The sequence below is a fragment of the Micropterus dolomieu genome, linkage group LG06 (genome assembly GCF_021292245.1).
Source record: "Micropterus dolomieu isolate WLL.071019.BEF.003 ecotype Adirondacks linkage group LG06, ASM2129224v1, whole genome shotgun sequence".
Classification (NCBI taxonomy): domain Eukaryota; kingdom Metazoa; phylum Chordata; class Actinopteri; order Centrarchiformes; family Centrarchidae; genus Micropterus; species Micropterus dolomieu.
Window position 1 is genome coordinate 17,069,776 of NC_060155.1, and position 17,103 is coordinate 17,086,878.

Here is a 17,103-nt window from a genome sequence, read left to right on the forward strand (position 1 = left end):
ACAATACCTAGGCAGCAACATTTACATAAAAAATGGTAGGCTGTTGCACAATAATAACTAATTCTATATTATAGCATAACATATGAGCTCAATACCTGATGTGAGATTATAATAGGCATTATGTTCAGATGGTATTTACTGCATTGATCAAACACTGCCTCTTCGTGGCTCTCTGCAGTAATACACCTCTGACTGCGATATTTACAGTAAGCAGGTGTTCAGTTCATCTTTATTTATTCAAGAAGTCTCATTGAGATTAACATCGATTTTACAAGGGAGGCCTGAGAACAAATTACATAAATGCAACATCACAACATGCATGCTGTTCACACAAAGCAGTGATCACACATATCATGGTTGTTCCCTTTGAACTAAGGATGTTAATTGATTCTGCTACTTAGATAACAAGACCTTATAAATGAGCACACAGGTATGCTGCTGTCTTTTGTATGTCATTGATCATTTGACTTGGCTGAGCATGGTGGCTTGGGTGAAAAATTGAATGGCAGTAAGGTTGAGGGACATCAGGGACAGCAGCATGAGCATACAGGATAGGCTACCTCCACAGTTCAGTGTAAATAGTATACGGTGTGTCTTCCTACAAAAACAAGCTCTGTTGTGGTATAATTAGATTTGCAGCGTGGTGATATAAAAGCATTTTGTAGGCTAATCTGCTTAAATGTATGGATTGACATTAGAACACCAATGCATCACACTCTTCTTTACATTTGTTGGGAGTAAAAGTTAGAGTGCGGTGTGAGATATTAATCAAAAGCCTCAAAGCCTGAAATTGTATTTACAGTATTTCTTAATCGCTTTGGTGCATTTCTTGAATCATCCTTTATATTTGCAAAACAGTAAGGGCATTTCTCAAAACAGGTAGTACAAACGGCACAACACAGTGGATTACCTGCAAAAGCCCATAACTTGCTCAAAATCCTTAGTCTATCTCTCAAAAGCAAATCTTAATGTCATTGAACTTGACGGTGCCATCAGAACGACAAGTCCTTGTGTCTTGTTTATGAACAAGCAAGTCAAAATGTTTAGCCATCTTGTCAATATAACAGTGTACTCTGTAAGTATTTTCTGATGTACATTTTAGCTAAGATTGTGATGATAATGATTGAAAATGCACAAGGCTGCACTTTTTTTTGTATGGCATATATCACTTTCACCTGTACAAAGTTATACATTGCAGGAGAGAGGACAGGAATCACAGCTATGCTTTAACTGTTCGTACTGTAATTTGTTGACAGAGCATGTCATTGTAAGAAGAAAAGAAAGAGACGGGACTGTTGCCTGGGATACACCCCTTTGGCTGACGTTCCGGTCTGTTGTATCACAGATTCTCTTCCACATCATAACAGATATCTTCATCAATTCAGGACACATTTACAAAAAAATTCTAATAGACATGTATAGAATGTCTATCTATATATACATTCATATATATATATATACGGAAGCCCTAATCAAATATTTTTTTACTCATCATTTTCTCGTGATTTCGAGATAACCATAATGGCAATTATAGTGTTGTTTGTTGTATTATTGGTTCGCTCACTTGGTAGAGCATAGTAATTATAGGTTTATGGTTGTGTGTTCAATTCTCACTGAAGGCTAAATTTTTCTTTTTTATATTTTTCATAATCCTCTTCAACAAAGTTCTTATGAAAAGACTGTTTCACATGCTCACATTACTGTAAAGCATGTGCTGGACTTTGTGCATTCTTGGTCCACATCCATCAACCTATGGACTATTTATTTCCCCATCATTCCAAGGCAGAGGAAATTCCTTCTCATTCAGGGGAATCCATGTAACGTTACACATTTCCTGACGACTTTCGGAACCTTTGAAATAGCTGTAGGGAAATGTGTTATTGGATTCCCCTCAATCTCTTCATAACAAATTTGCTGAAGAGGATAATACACACAAAAGAAGAAAAAGAAAGTCAACAAGAACAGGAATCAAACTAATCAAACTGAGCCCGGTGCTCTACCAACTGAGCTAACCAGTGACACTGGTAATTGCTTTGAAATTATCCTAAAGAAATGTACCTGCCAGCCCCTGTATTCAGCTATGGTTTGTTATCTCGTGATCACGAGAAAATTAATTATCCTGTTCTCAGGGGAAAATAACATTCGCTTTATATATATATATATATATATATATATATACATATATATATATTACTTCTCACTTTGTATTGTTACTGTTTACTGGTATTGAGTATTGATATGAGTGTTGCTATTGTGATGTTGTTGTGGTCTATTCTTACTTTGCTTATGGTCCTTAAGAAACAAAATTTCGTTTAGCTAGAGTATATACTTGTAGGCAAAGGATATGAATAAAGTATTTTAACTTTTTGCATGTAGTGACTAATGCAATTAACTTATGCCTAGATGTTTTGGGGGGTAAGATTATTCAACAGACACTGGTATAATTCATTGTGATCAGCAGGACATAAGCAATTGATAATGTAGGAAACAGCAGACAATTGTACATAATCATTTGCATCAGTGTGTCAAGTCATTTTTAATTTGTTCAAAACAATGAGAAAGTGCTTTTATGATGTGCACAAGTGACAAGATGATGTGGAGGTTGAACAATTAGTTTTGAGAATTTCAATTCTGATCTGAGAAATGCACCAAAGCGACTGAGAAAAACTATAATATAAGGCAGTAACAAACAGGAAAGTCTTCAGCCTTGATTTAAAAGAACTGAGAGTTGCAGCTGTCTTCTGTGAGTTTGTTCCAAATATGTGGTGCATAAAACCTGAACTCTGCTTCTCCATATTTAGTTTTAGACTCTGGGGACAATCAGCAGACCTGTCCCAGACAACCTGAGAGGTCTGGATGGCTCAAAATCAAATGTAGAAATGCATTTTGCAATGCACTTATTCAGCCCATGTGTGGGATTATAGTCCATGGTGAAATGGTTATGTAAATTTGTGTGTCGTCTGCATAATTATGGTAACATATTTAGTTGTTTTCCATAATCTCAGCCAGTGGGAGGATGTAAATGTTGAACAAAACAGGCCCCTAGAATGGAGTCCTGGGGAACTCCACAGGTCATTTTTGTCATCTTAGATGTGTAATTGCCTACAGACACAAAGTAGTCTCTGTTCTTTAAGGAGGATTCAAACCAGTTTAGTACTGTGCCAGAAAGTCCCACCCAATTCAGTCAGTCAAGTAATATGTTGTGGTTAACTTTGTCGAATACAGCAATGAGATCCAATAATACCAAGACTGGTGTTGAGCACTCCAGTGCTAGGGCTGTGTTCTCACTGTGGAATCAACATCAAAGAGAACCTGACATGGTCATCTTACATCTCCACACTGGTGAATAAAGTTTAAAAACTGACTGTATATCTTAAGGAAGCTTAAGAAGTTCCCAAATTCCTGTGCTAAGCAGTTTTTACTGAGCAGCAATAGAAAGCATCCTGACTGGAAACATCACTAACTGGCATGGGGTGTGCACGACCCAGGACCTGAGGGCTCTGCAGCGAGTGATTAAAATTGCTCAGAATATCATTGGTACTCATCTCCTGATCATCATCAGTGATATCGGGGAGGTGCCTGTGCAGACCCCAAAGGATACTGAAGGACAGTATCCACCCCAGCCACAGCCTGTTCACACTGCTGCGTTCTGGGAGGAGGTATAGGAGTTTCTGCTGCCGCACCACTAGACTGCAGAGCAGCTTTCCCCCCAAACTATCAGACTCTTAAACGCTAATCCTCAGCACTGCTCCACTGATTGTTGTTTATTTCTGTTTACCATTTTATAATAGCTTCTATATTACTGTATATTGTCTGCTATGTAGCAGAAGGGAGTTATACTTGTAATGTGACAAATAAATCTACCTTCCACATTGTATTTTACTTTAAAACGAGAGGTTTGATAGGGGCTTATAATTGTTCATTAGTAAAATTTTTCTTTCTTTGATGAAGAATTACAATATGTAGAAAATCTCAGGCTGTTTCTTAAGTGATTAAACTTAAATTATTTAGGGTTTTCTTCTTGTATTTTCTTGTTTACTGCATAACCTGCATCAAACTACACTCAGTTTGTCATCTTAAGCTAGACAACTGTAAATGGACATAGTGACCTTCTCTGCCCTTTTGCTGTGTCCACCATGCATCCTGCTCTTTTGAGTTGTTCATCTATTCTTTTGCCACATCCAGTATCATATGGCTCTGCATTAGAATTTGTGTGGAACTTTAGCAATGAGGAATCATTCAGAGTTAATGTCAGAGGCTGAAACTACATCTAACACATTCTGAGACATTTAAAGCTTGGTTCACTGGGGCCAGGTTTCCATGAGATTTATTGGGTGTACTGGGCTCTTTGGGTTGGCTAGATCAAGGAACAGTTGGATCAATGTTGCCACGTCGTCTGTTTTGGGACATTGATCCTTCTCCCACTGGGTGTACGGAGATCCATTTTCTGCTTTGAGGTATCGCCAAATGGTGTGGTCACCACGAGGTGTTGCACTCGGTAACTCTCACACGAGATGTTATTCATTAAAAACAATGCGTGAGCTTGTGAGTATATACTGCATGTGCATGAACACATGTTCTGCAAATGTGTATCTTTGTGTGTAACCTTATATTCCTGCTGTTTGTGTACAAAGCAAGCATGTGTGTGAACAACGCTTTGGCAGTGTGTGTACTCCCGGGCTCTGAAATCATATCCCATACCACAAAGAATAAAGTCTTGCCTTGTATACAACCTGCTTTATTTCATATCCCTCAGGAGTCATGTAATCTGTTCTTGCCAGCCCACCTACCTCCTAATAACCCCCTGTGTTTTCTGTCCTTTGTTCTCTCATTGGCTTAAAGGTGCAGAAGTTGGGCTATCAGGACAATATAAGGAAGGAGGCAGCCTACATCAATCACTAGTTGGAGGGTATGGAATGAAGAGTCAACACAGTCTACACCAGCAGGTAAGATGTGCTTGTTGCTTTATTATAAATCAAAAACTCACTGTGTTGCACTAGAATAGACATTTCCCAAGTGTTTATATTCTTCAAACTTCCACTCTTCTCCCTTACAGACTATTGTGTCAAGCCCTCAGTATGCTGTCCATTCGTCTGGTCTTCCTGACCGCTTTCCTTGTGGTACTGATGGCCGTGCTGACCTCCAGCACCAGAACCACACGCTGGCCCAAACCTCAGACAACCAAGAAGCCTCCTCGAGCTGGGAGCAGCGGCGGAGGATTCAAACGGACCACCACCACCACCCCATCTCCAACCAGTAGCCTGTCCACAGACGAGACAACTGAGGTTATGATGGACGCTTACTCACTGTCCCCTACAGACAGCACCACCTACTCCAGCGACACTTTCTCCACTGAGTTCCACAACGATGCCATAGCGCCCCCTGGCAACACCCCTGGAAACTATACCCTTGATTACAATGAATGCTTCTTTAACTTCTGTGAGTGCTGTCCGCCAGAGAAAGGCCCCGTAGGGCCCATGGGAGAGAGAGGGCAGCCGGGACCGTCAGGAGAGAGGGGTCCTCAAGGTAAAATGGATTATCATTTTCAGGAAAATTCTCTTTTGGAGATCAAAATGCATCCTTCTTCATACTCCTCTCTGTTTTCCAGGCTTACCAGGAGAGAAGGGAGAGACAGGGCTCAGAGGACCTCCAGGACCAGCAGGTCTACCTGGAGCCAACGGACTCAATGGCGACATAGGTACAACGGAGCTTAACAGCAGGAGAGTTTTTGAATGTCTCTCTTTTTTGCAGAACGCTGTATTATATAAGTACTTTGTGGATGTCATTTTCTACGCTTTATTTATCAAAACTACCACAGGTGAAAAAGGTGATCAAGGACTGGCAGGTCTTCCTGGTGTCCCTGGTATCCCAGGAAAACCAGGGGAGAAAGGTGTGTGGTTTTCTATGAGAACGTTAGTGGAAATTATATACAGACAATCTTCTGAATTGGATTACATTAAAATACGTTTAAATGCACCCTATAAGTGTATGCAAATGTACATTTCTATTTGAAAATGAAAGCATGTCTTCCTATGTGAATATAACCTCTCTACATATGATCTACAGGTGATCCAGGCCTCAAAGGAGATAAAGGTGAACGTGGCTTCAGTGGTCTGAAAGGTGACCCGGGAGAAAGAGGAGAGCCTGGCCTAAATGGGACTAAGGGAAGCATCGGGCGAGAGGGGCCTATGGGTCCCCCTGGGTTAGCTGGGACAAAGGGTCTGAAAGGTGAACAGGGGCTCAAAGGCGAGTGTTTACAAGGCGAGAAAGGTGAGCGTGGGCCCCCTGGTTTGAGAGGTGAGATGGGACTGAATGGAACTGATGGTGTAAAGGGAGAGAGAGGGGAGCCAGGGCCTCTTGGAGGGAAGGGGGATACTGGTGCCAGAGGGCCCCCAGGTCCTCCAGGAGGGAGGGGCATGGCAGGGTTGAGGGGGGAAAAGGGGCTTAAAGGTGTGCGTGGGCCGAGGGGGCCTAAAGGCTCACCAGGTGAGAGTGTGGAGCAGATTCGCTCTGCCTTCAGTGTAGGCTTGTTCCCCAGCAGGTCCTTCCCTCCACCCAGCCTGCCCGTGAAGTTTGATAAGGTGTTTTACAATGGGGAGGGGCACTGGGACCCAACACTCAACAAATTCAACGTCACTTACCCAGGGGTCTACCTATTCAGTTACCACATCACTGTGCGCAACAGGCCTGTGCGTGCTGCCCTAGTGGTTAATGGGGTACGGAAGCTGCGGACCCGGGATTCTCTGTACGGCCAGGACATCGATCAGGCATCCAACCTCGCTCTGCTGCATCTGACTGAAGGCGACCAGGTGTGGCTGGAGACACTGAGAGACTGGAATGGAGTTTACTCCAGCAGTGAGGATGACAGCACTTTCTCTGGCTTCCTGCTTTACCCCGACACAAAGAAACCGACTGCTGTGGAAAACCTGTGACGGCAAACTTTAACCGTGAATGAGCTCTGATTGTAACTTCTTGTATACTCTGCACAACCTTCAGCCTATTGCACTGCTCTGTGAAATTAATGTGTTTCAGCTAAATACTGCTGCTTCAGTATCTATCATGTTAATCAAACCAAATGCTTTGCTTGCCCTACTGTATTTGAAGATGGACAAGGCTTGATTATAGAGCTGTATGCAACACTTCAGTTCTTTGTAACAATGCATTAAAAATGAGTACGCTTGAAATGTGTGACCCTTGGGTTTTATTTATTTAGAACCAGAGCTAGAAGCTAATTTATCAGCCATCAGTTGTTGCAAATAGAATAGACAAACTGTGTGTCAGTGAGACCAACACACAATTTAAGTGATCCATAATTGCATTTGGTTCCCACTAGAGGGGGTAAGGTGCCCAAGTTTTGTAAAGATGTGTTGGTACATTTTATATATATATATATATATATATATATATATATATGTATAAATTCAAAAGAAAACAAAACAAATTCACAAATTAAGACTCAACATGTCCTTGTCCACTTATTGACTGCAAAACAAATTAATACATGAGCCTTCCATGCAGATACTATTCACATAGCAGAATGGCAAAAATAATTCTTGTAGACTCTTGTACACCATTTCTCACTCCCACTTGTCATTTACCACAACTCTGTTTCTGTTGAAGTTCCTGAATTTAGTTCATTATGTGAATATGGTGATTTACTAGGCCTATAAGGCCGTACCATACAGAAACAGCGGTAAGAACAGGTGTTGTTATTTCTCCTAATTATCAGCAAAGATTGAAGGCAGCAGTGTAGGTGATTCAGACCCACAGGGACACAGAAGACTGAAATGGTTTTTTTTTAAAAACATCACCCAGAGGCTGATACAAGTAAAAATAATGCCTCATTGACATTACATACCCATAGCAACAGATTAGCTGTCTTAGCATTGAACTGGGAGGATAACCCTCTGCAGCAGAGAGAGATGAATGCATTATAAATTATACTCCGGTGTACCCACACTGTACAATGAAAAATAGCATTGACTTTTACAAATGCTATATCTCATTAGACTCTAAACAGTCAAGACCCCTTTCCAGATTAAAAATGATAATAACTCATTTTCTGTCCACAACAGCAATCCATCTAGAAGATAAATTACATTTAGCATTTTATTTCCCTGAGAGGAGACATTTTTATGTTGTGATGTATTTGTTAAAAAGAGAGCAGGGAGAGTGCATTACCCAGTTTTAAAAGATGTTTAATTGTGTGGTGTTACAATGATTACAATAGGCGATCAGGAACAATTTCTCATTGAAAAAAAAAGTCTGCCTTTATCTAACTTTGCATGAGATCTTCAGTAACAGGAAAAGAAATATTTAATTACAGGAAATCTGTATCTTATCTTACATTTAAAGTGATTAAACCTTCTGAGAGACATATTTTTTCTAATGTTAATATTGACATGTTCTGAGCAGCTTTATTTGTGCAATCATTTTGCTTCAGACCTCGGTCACATCAAATGGTTTTATTGACATGTTAGGTGGGTATTAGGCTGACTTGTTTTACATAAAGATGGTCAAGACAAGATTAAAATCCCAGGTGTGATGAATGAATAAAATAATCAGAGTGACTAAATTTATACATATAAATGTATATAAATACCTTGATCTCTATCTTTATGACTAGAATTTGTTTACTTGTCTTGTTTTGGTATGTCAATAGATACGTGATTGCACGAGAGGTATTTCACTTCACTTAGCCTTTATTACAACATCGTAATGATATTTGATCTTTTTTTGTGAAATCAATTATGAATGTATCACTATATCTCTTCAGTACAGCCGTCACCCTCTTGGGATTTCTACATCGATGGCTTTAAATCATTCTTCAAGTCTACCTCACATATTGACTGTTAAATTATAACAAAGCAACAAATTGGGAATTTCATATTCTTTTACCAATATAACATACTTAATCTGCATAAGACTTGCAGTCATTCTTTGTTGAATTTGCTTCACACTTCAATGTCTATATTTGCTCTGTTTTTCTCAGGGAGACACGTGATTTAGATTGTACGCTTGCACTTTGTTGGAACATAAGAAGACTAACAATTACTATAACATGAAATATTGTCACATAATAAACACTTGGAATTATTTTTTTATTCATGTCCAAATAAACACTATCAAGGTTTTTTTGTTCATTTGTGTCTTTTATGAAAAAAATAATTTAAAAGCAGGTGATACTTTTTTCTTCCAAATCCAATGTCTGAGATTAAACTGCATGGTTCTAAAGTCAAAAGAATGGAAATGAACCAAGATTGTCATGTAATTAATAGTGATCACCTTTGCGATTATTTTCATCATTTGTTATAATTAAAGATTCAGGATTTTATTTTTCAGCTGAGTTTGTGCCTTTTAAACTAAAATTTTTCTCTCTGTTGGAGAGGCTTTATTGATTGGAATAACAACATTCTATGTGAATTGAAAATTAACTTTAATTAAGGTCTTATGTAGAGACACAACAGTGAAACATATTTAAGAGGAAAGCCTAGAATGACATCTCCATCTACTGGTGAAGGACATAAATTTACCTCAAATTTCCACTTTATTTATGCTGCTGTTGGTGGTGATGGTGGTGTGAGTGTGTGTGTTAAAATGTTATTTTGCTTGTTTGTTTATAGGCCTATCTGTGAATGTGTGTGTGTGTGTGCATTTATGTATTTTCTACTACTCTGTGTGAAAATATAAATAACTACCTTGGCGGTGTGTGCAGTGTAATCTGTTCCCAGCAGGCTGGATTCCCACTGTGAGAAAGACAGTATATTGTTCCTGCAGCACCAGAGATAACAACTCATTAGCATACTGAATCATTTGGCTGCAAGAGCCACTCTGCCACCCATCTGCACTGAGCTGATAAACACACACACACACACACACGCCAGCTCTCACTCACACACACACACACAAATAGATCTGTGCAGAGCAAGCACATACACACGCACACAAGCCTACACTCACAAAAACACAAACATGTACACACATACAGTACACACACGCTCACACACACACACACACACACACAAGCCTCCTCTCATTCCTTCCCTTTCAATCCCCCATATACACCCCCTGTATCCCTCTCTTTTGTGAGTCTGTGCGTTTTTGGAGAGTCAGGAACACTGAAGCAGGTAAATGTTTGGCAGGCATTAACCCCAAGAGCCCCTCAGTAGAGTCCCAGCACAGCTAGAGCAGAGCGCAGGAGAGGTCTCCAAACACCTGGATGTCTCTGATGCTCTCTGGAAGCAATCATATTTTTTTTAAATGTCTAAGAGCTGATGCTGTTGTAGTAGTATTGGTAGTGGTGGCAAAACATGTGGCAAAGAGTTATGGAATATAAGGAAGTACACTACAAAAAAGTAGCATTTGTGTGGGAAAGCTACAACTGCTAATTTATTACTAAGACCACAGGCTTGGTGGACATAGCTTTGCGATGGTGTGAGTGAATAACTTTAGGGCGGTGGGAGTCTCAACAAGTATGGCTGTTTCACAATGTGTTCAGACACAACAGCGTGCAAACGAGTGCAGTGGAGGCTGTCAAAACCACTTTCACAATGGCAGGATATCCTGCAGGTCACCGAGCCACGTTAACCTCTACAGGAAGTTGTCACTTGTTGGGAGGAAGTGAGGATTCCAGCTTTCATTGGGGGAGTTTCATGAGGAGGTTGTGGTTTTAACTAGACCCACTGTACAAAGAAGGTGGGAAACAGCTGCATGGTGTGGCATTGTCTGTCAATTAGATTATGCAATTTTAATAAGTGTGTAAAAGGTATAAAAGTAGTCATAAATGTGGGAATTGTGGCAAATAGGAATTGAGACTGAAATGAATTGAATCAATAAGACCTACATTATGCTTGAGTGAGATCAAATACAAGGCTTTTCCTCTGCATGTTTTATTCAGGGGTTTTGTATAAAATTCATTGATTTAACATTGGATATATTTATAGATACAGCTATCATACAACAAATATATCATTACCAAACGTACAATGTCCCTTTACTGCAATTCATAAAATACCATAGTTACCAAAGGTACCAATATAGGCTACTAGGTCCTGCTGGAAAAGCAGAATAAACAACAACAGCGAGCAATACTTATCTGTGTTTGTCAAAAAACTGCTGGTGTTGCCATGATATTAACAGTGTGTGTTGTGTGTGTGAGCGTGTTTGTGCGTGTGCCTCTGCGCATGTGTCTGTATGTGTATATGTAAAATGCGGCAATGAAGGGATTTATTTGTGTACCTTACTGAACTACAACTGCATTACAGTTAAAAAAAACACTGAAACATTCATATCAAAAGGACTGCATGAGTCATCTCATGATATCATACGACCCATATTTTGTACACTTTAAGAAACACTGCATGTCTTGTACCTCCACAGCAAATTCAAATAGATTATATTCATTCCAGGCAGTGAAATTGTTTAACTGTCTGTTGCATGTATTTGGTGTCATTTTCTTATCACCAAAGTGTAACAGAAGTAAATGGTACCACATTTGATGCACTGCGTTCAGTTGCTTGCTTTACCTTTTGAGTTCATCTCATCTCTTCTCCCCTCTCTCCTCGTTTCATGTCTCCAAAAAGACCATTTTGCTAGTAAACCCACTGACAAATACACTACAGTACATCTTAAACCACATGACTTGAACTCGAGTCACTGTTGTTACACTGTGCAGTGGAAATATAATGCTATTTACAATACATACGCAACTGCATGGATACAATAGTCCAGTCGGTTCATTTACGGCCTCCAACTGAGGCAAATTGATATTTGCATCATTATGCGAAGACATGAAATTTGTTGGGCATAAATCTCCAGGGTTCATTCATTGATGTTTTAGGACCATTTACGTTCAGCTCTCTGCAAGCACGTTGGATCTATTCTGGCTGCACCATATTGTAATCAATAGTATCATTAGTGAAGCATTGGACAAAACTTCAATAAAACATCTTTGCTAAGTATCTCTTGATTGATCTTTTGTTTGGTCTTGTTTTGTTTTGTTTGATTGTTCTTTCTTTTTTTTGTGTTTGTGTTTGTGTGTGTTTTTTTATAGAATATCCAGTCTTTGGACTTTCACAACATGGAAAGTTATGATCCGCAGGTCGGTCAAAGACATGAGACATGCAGAATGTACAAGTCTTTTGTTGGATGAAATTCAGACGATCACCAATCAAACCAAGCAATTCATCAGTGCTGCCTCAGGTGTAGTGTGGAGACAGGAACTCATGATCCATTTTGGACACCATTATTTCACTACGCGGAGCTTGATTCTCCTTCCTACACTGACAACTCAAAGCTAACGGGTCCTGAGCATATTCCTTTTCTCTTTAGTCCTTCTCATTGTTCTCTTTCAGTCTCGCAACGTCTAGTGTCTGTGGTTTATTGGTGTCCGCATCATCGGCGACCGGAGCCATCTAAAGGGCGTCCATTGCGTCTCAGATCCCTAGTAGCTAGATGCATCGGGGGCCCACGTGAAGCCGTTAGAGTCCTTGGAGCTGGAGGTGAGTCCTGGTCCTCCATAAAGCTCTCAGGACTGCCCTCTGCATCACCATCAGGTAGGCTTCCACAGCTTGAGCCTGGTGACATTGTCTCCAAAAGATCGTCCCTGGCCAAGCTCACCACCGTGTCCTGATGTGGTCCGCCCTGTGGGCCACCCTCATGGGCCCCAACCAGCAGCCCTGTTTCTCCGTCAGTTGTACTGCCAACATTCCTCCCTCCGTCCTGGTCCTCCAGGAGGTTGGAGAGGAAGCTGATATACTTCATGGCAAGCCGCAGGATCTCATTCTTGCTCAGCTTCTTGTCCGGGGGGTGAGTGGGGATGAGTTTGCGAAGCTCCGCAAATGCACCGTTCACGTTCTGCTGCCGCCAACGTTCACGACTGTTTGTGAAGATACGACGTACAATCTTTGGCTGGCCAGCTAGCAGAGGAACAGGGAGGAAAAGAGACAGACATACAGAGAGTAAGGGCAGGATGCATTGAAAGGAGATAGTTACACAAACAACACGAAATGCAGAGCTGAAACAGACAGGTCTGTAAAAGCGGAAAGCAATACTAAGTGCAATAATAAACATGGAAGAAGTAGCAGCAGGAGGACAGATAAACAAAAGTTTTGAAAAAACATTAAATAATTAATTTTCAAAATTGTCCTCCCTACAACCATGGATTTTTAGATGATGGAGCAGAAGCCTCAGTACAATATGCTGTGTGCCAAATACTATGCAAATGTAATAAAAGGAAAATTGTTGGTTTGGTATGCCAAGATTGTGTGCTCCCTATTCCATATTCAATGCACTTTTTTATTTATTTAGGTATGAAAAAATGCCCCACCACAGGTAGTCACATCCTCCCACCCCCAACAATGGTGTCTTCCAGGCTATTGTCGCCCTTGGAACACACCCAGTCTATCTTAATCCTTCAGCCCACTCTGCAGTAAAACCTTGGCATGGAGGCAGCAGCACCCCCATCCTCCACCCCTGTATATGGCAGTGAGTGGGCAGAGGTGGAAAGGATGTTTCAAATGAAATAAACCCCAAATCCGCCTGAAAAGGGCTTACTTTAATGGCATGCAGGTACATGAATTTGACGTTCTGATTAGCAGCACTCATTTATGCCATGAATTATGATGTATTTTCTAGGTTTAAACCCTTGTGCTGAATTTTCTTTCTGCAAGACATCTTCTGCAAAACTCTGATTACAGTATAGATCCATGTCAGTGGATGAATGGCAATGGAGATGAGGAGGAGACATTTTGGGGACTGTATTGGCAGAAGGACACAGCGTCTTACCATACTTATAAAGATCTAAAATGCGCCTACCCTCGTCGAGTTCAACCTCATAAGGCGCCGGGCGGCGCTTTACCCTGTTGCTGGGGTACATGCTGTACTGCTCCGACTCCCCTCCAAGACTACAGCAACAGAAAGCAGGAAAAAAAGCCACACAGGTATTTGAGAAAACTTGAATTTCAGCACATGTAATTTCCTTCATTGCATATAACCCTAAACACCCTCCACCCCTTGCACCAGGAGCTCTCTCTCTCTCACACCCCCCACCCACACACACACACACACATTTAATGGCTAATACACTATATATACTACACACACACACTTACATGCATAATAATGTCATCATAATGTAAACTCAATTATACTACAAGCATCTTTTCACACTACAGCAGTATATTCCTGTAGGGCCATAATGGGCAGCGTCTAACTGCCATCAAACTTTCTATGGTGAACACTCATAATGCTTAAATGAAACGTGCATACATGAAACTCTAAGATTTTTCTTTTCCTGTTTCCACCTTTACCTGTTGATGGCGGCGAGAGGCTGCGCCAGGTTGTAGAGCATCGCCCGGGCCGGGACAGGAAACGCGTTTGGGCTCAGTTGGACCATTCGAGCGTCGTCTCGTTGCGGCGGCGGCAGCGGCAGCGGTGGAGGTCTGCGAAGTTCCGTGATCGGCACCAAATGGCTTTCAGTCTTCTGCTCCACCGCTTTTATAGCGTCCCTCCTGGAGAGCTCGATCACCGGCACTTCCCTTTTCAGGTCAAGGGCGTTGTGAGAGGCAGTTTCCTTGGCAACGCCGTTGATGATGATGCTGATGCTGGCCCCGTTGCTCGAGTTCTGCAGAGGAACGTCATCCGTCTCCTCAACCCCCTTGAAGCGCCCTCCCCTCTCCTTCTCCCCCTCCTCTCTCCTCGGCTTCTCGTCCTCCTTGCATCCGTTCTGTCTGGAGATGATGGAGGAGTCCTCCCGCTTTCCGTGACCGGACTCTGCATCAGGACTTCCAGGACAAAGCTCCGGCTGCCGTTTTTCCATCATTTTTATAACGTCACCACTCACTTGAGTCCACTACGTCCTAAATAAGATTTTCCTCGATTAATTTATTGATCAGAACAACATGTGACAGTCTTACTACCAGATACATAACCAAGCTTTTGCTTCCCATGTAAGCCTACAGGGAATTAACAATAGCCTACCTACATTATTATTATTGTTATTAAAATTATAATTTAGATCATTTTATGTTAATTTTATCATTTATCATTATTAGAAGAATTCTTTTAAATTGCAGACTATACATTTCTAACAACAAAGTGTAAGAAACACATCGATAGGCTATTGTTGCTTGCTGGCTAGATTAATTCGTTTCCTTAATCATTGGCCTACATTTTCTTCGATTAGTTTTTTAAGATAAAAAGTTCAAATGCAGACATATTTTTCCACAAGGGATAACAACACAAATGCTGTATGAAAACAAAATTTAAAAAAAAATTAATAGTCAATGATTCTACTATTTTTGCGAGCTGTTGAAGGTTTGCGTGCTTTTCTTAAAGTGAGATATTCCTAATAGACTAATCGTAGGCTACAATAACCGAATTTTATCATATATTTGGAGCTATTGATATTTTTAAAATTTTAGCTTGGCATTTACAAAGAGCTTTATCTTTTGTTTCTGCGTGCAAGTTTTTTCTCCCTTTCTATGAATATCTTATCTAAAGCTTGCTGGGCCTTCAGCACAGGTTATGTCGTTAAACTAATATCTAAATGTATGTAAACCTACGTTTGAGCTCTGCATAAAGTCATATCCGAATATATTAAAAGCTCATTTCGCTGTTGTTTATTTAGAGGTGAAAGGATCGTCTTATATAGAGAGTGTGGATGTCAGGACCACGAAGAGAGCTTGGTATCCATTCTTCGTCGTAATAAAATTCCTCCTTTTTTTCTGCATTCAAAAAATCCAGCAAATTACCTCTTGAAGCTTCAAAAACACTTGGACATGATCATTTTCTTAGCTACAGATGTCAGAGTAGGTTGACATTCTTGCTTTATCGTATAGGCCATAGTGCTGTTGTTGTTAAAGCCAAAGGGCTTGTCATGTTGAATACACTACACAGCGAGTGTTAGGACTGGGTGTAGGTATGAGGAGGTAATTCCTTCGATAAATGTCCCAAGAATATTGTAATAAACGAACAACAGACCGCCAATTTAAAAAGCGTACTTTTATGTCTGGGAATTCTCCAATAGGCCTCGCATCCGTTATTACATCCCGTTCAGTCTCAGTCATGCGTTCGGACAATAGCAGAAAATATCGGCTAAATACTTCACACTTAACACCAATAAAATTTGGACGATTGCAATCCAATTACTGCCCTTTGGAACAACGAAAACTGTGGTCTAAATACAGGAGATGTATTTTTTCGCACTTACCGTTTCAGCCGTGTTGTTGATGTTACTGTGTAAGTGGAGCCATTTTGTGAGTGGGTCATCCATGTCTGAGGTTTTTTTTTCTTTTTTTCCCCTCTGCCAGTTGTGGAGCAGTGTGTGCTTGTGTGTGTGTGTGTGTGTGTGTGTGTGTGTGTGTGTGTGTGTGTGTGTGTAGCTGAGTTATTCCTCGTCGCATCCAGTACGCTCCCTCAGTATGGGGAGCGGAACACAGGCCGCAATGTGGCCGAGTGAGATAAGCGCACGGCAGCGGCCTCTTCATTCCCGATAAGCCCCTAAACCCATTATTTATGAAATGATTCATTATTATTTGGCTGTCGTGGGCTATATAGTCTTGTGGAGGGCAAAGCATAAAAAAAGCAAACAGGCACAGCACAACGGTCTGTAACAACGTGAGGTAGTATACTGTAGCCTGAGCCATATGAGGTGTTTTAATTTTTATGATTAAAGAAACAAAAGCTCAGGTTAAGCTTTTGACCTATTTATATTTTCAACAAATATTTTTTTTGCTAATCCCATTTATCCTGCAATAAGATAGCAGAGGGTCGTCTATCTTTTATATTTTTATATTTTTATCCTAAAAAGCGTAGGCCATGTCCATTAATCCATATCAATTTCTGCGCCTTCAGGCTGGATGGGCTACAGATACAATAGATGCAAAAATGAAGAGGGTGTAATTATGATAAGGATACCTTAATTGAATGGGACACAATTCTTTATCGATCAACTGATAAATAAATAAATAAATGTGCTGTTGCATGTCAGTGTCTGTGTCGGGGCCTTGGACGACGGTTCCCCTGGGTCCATGGGGAGTCATGGCTAGGGGAGATAAAAGCGTATCGGCTCCTGGTCACATCAGATAAAGGAGCAGTACCCTA

At 40.8% G+C, this 17,103-nt stretch overlaps 3 protein-coding genes across 5 annotated transcripts in view; 2 read left to right on the plus strand and 1 right to left on the minus strand.

Moving 5' to 3' along the window:
* The window catches only part of ece2a (endothelin converting enzyme 2a), a 181,317-nt gene that overhangs the window by 80,518 nt on the left and 83,696 nt on the right, over positions 1–17,103 (plus strand). The gene's annotated exons all lie outside the window — the stretch shown is intronic.
* On the plus strand, positions 5,079–6,932 carry otol1a (otolin 1a). Its single transcript, XM_046051475.1, has 4 exons — positions 5,079–5,526; positions 5,609–5,698; positions 5,819–5,890; positions 6,067–6,932. Exons 1-4 carry the CDS (start codon positions 5,079–5,081, stop codon positions 6,930–6,932), a joined length of 1,476 nt encoding a protein of 491 aa, XP_045907431.1.
* tal1 (T-cell acute lymphocytic leukemia 1) lies at positions 10,856–16,349 on the minus strand. Its single transcript, XM_046051478.1, has 4 exons — positions 16,211–16,349; positions 14,310–14,858; positions 13,816–13,904; positions 10,856–12,917 (listed from the first exon to the last, which is right to left on the minus strand). Exons 2-4 carry the CDS (start codon positions 14,819–14,821, stop codon positions 12,394–12,396), a joined length of 1,125 nt encoding a protein of 374 aa, XP_045907434.1. The 5' UTR covers positions 14,822–14,858; positions 16,211–16,349; the 3' UTR covers positions 10,856–12,393.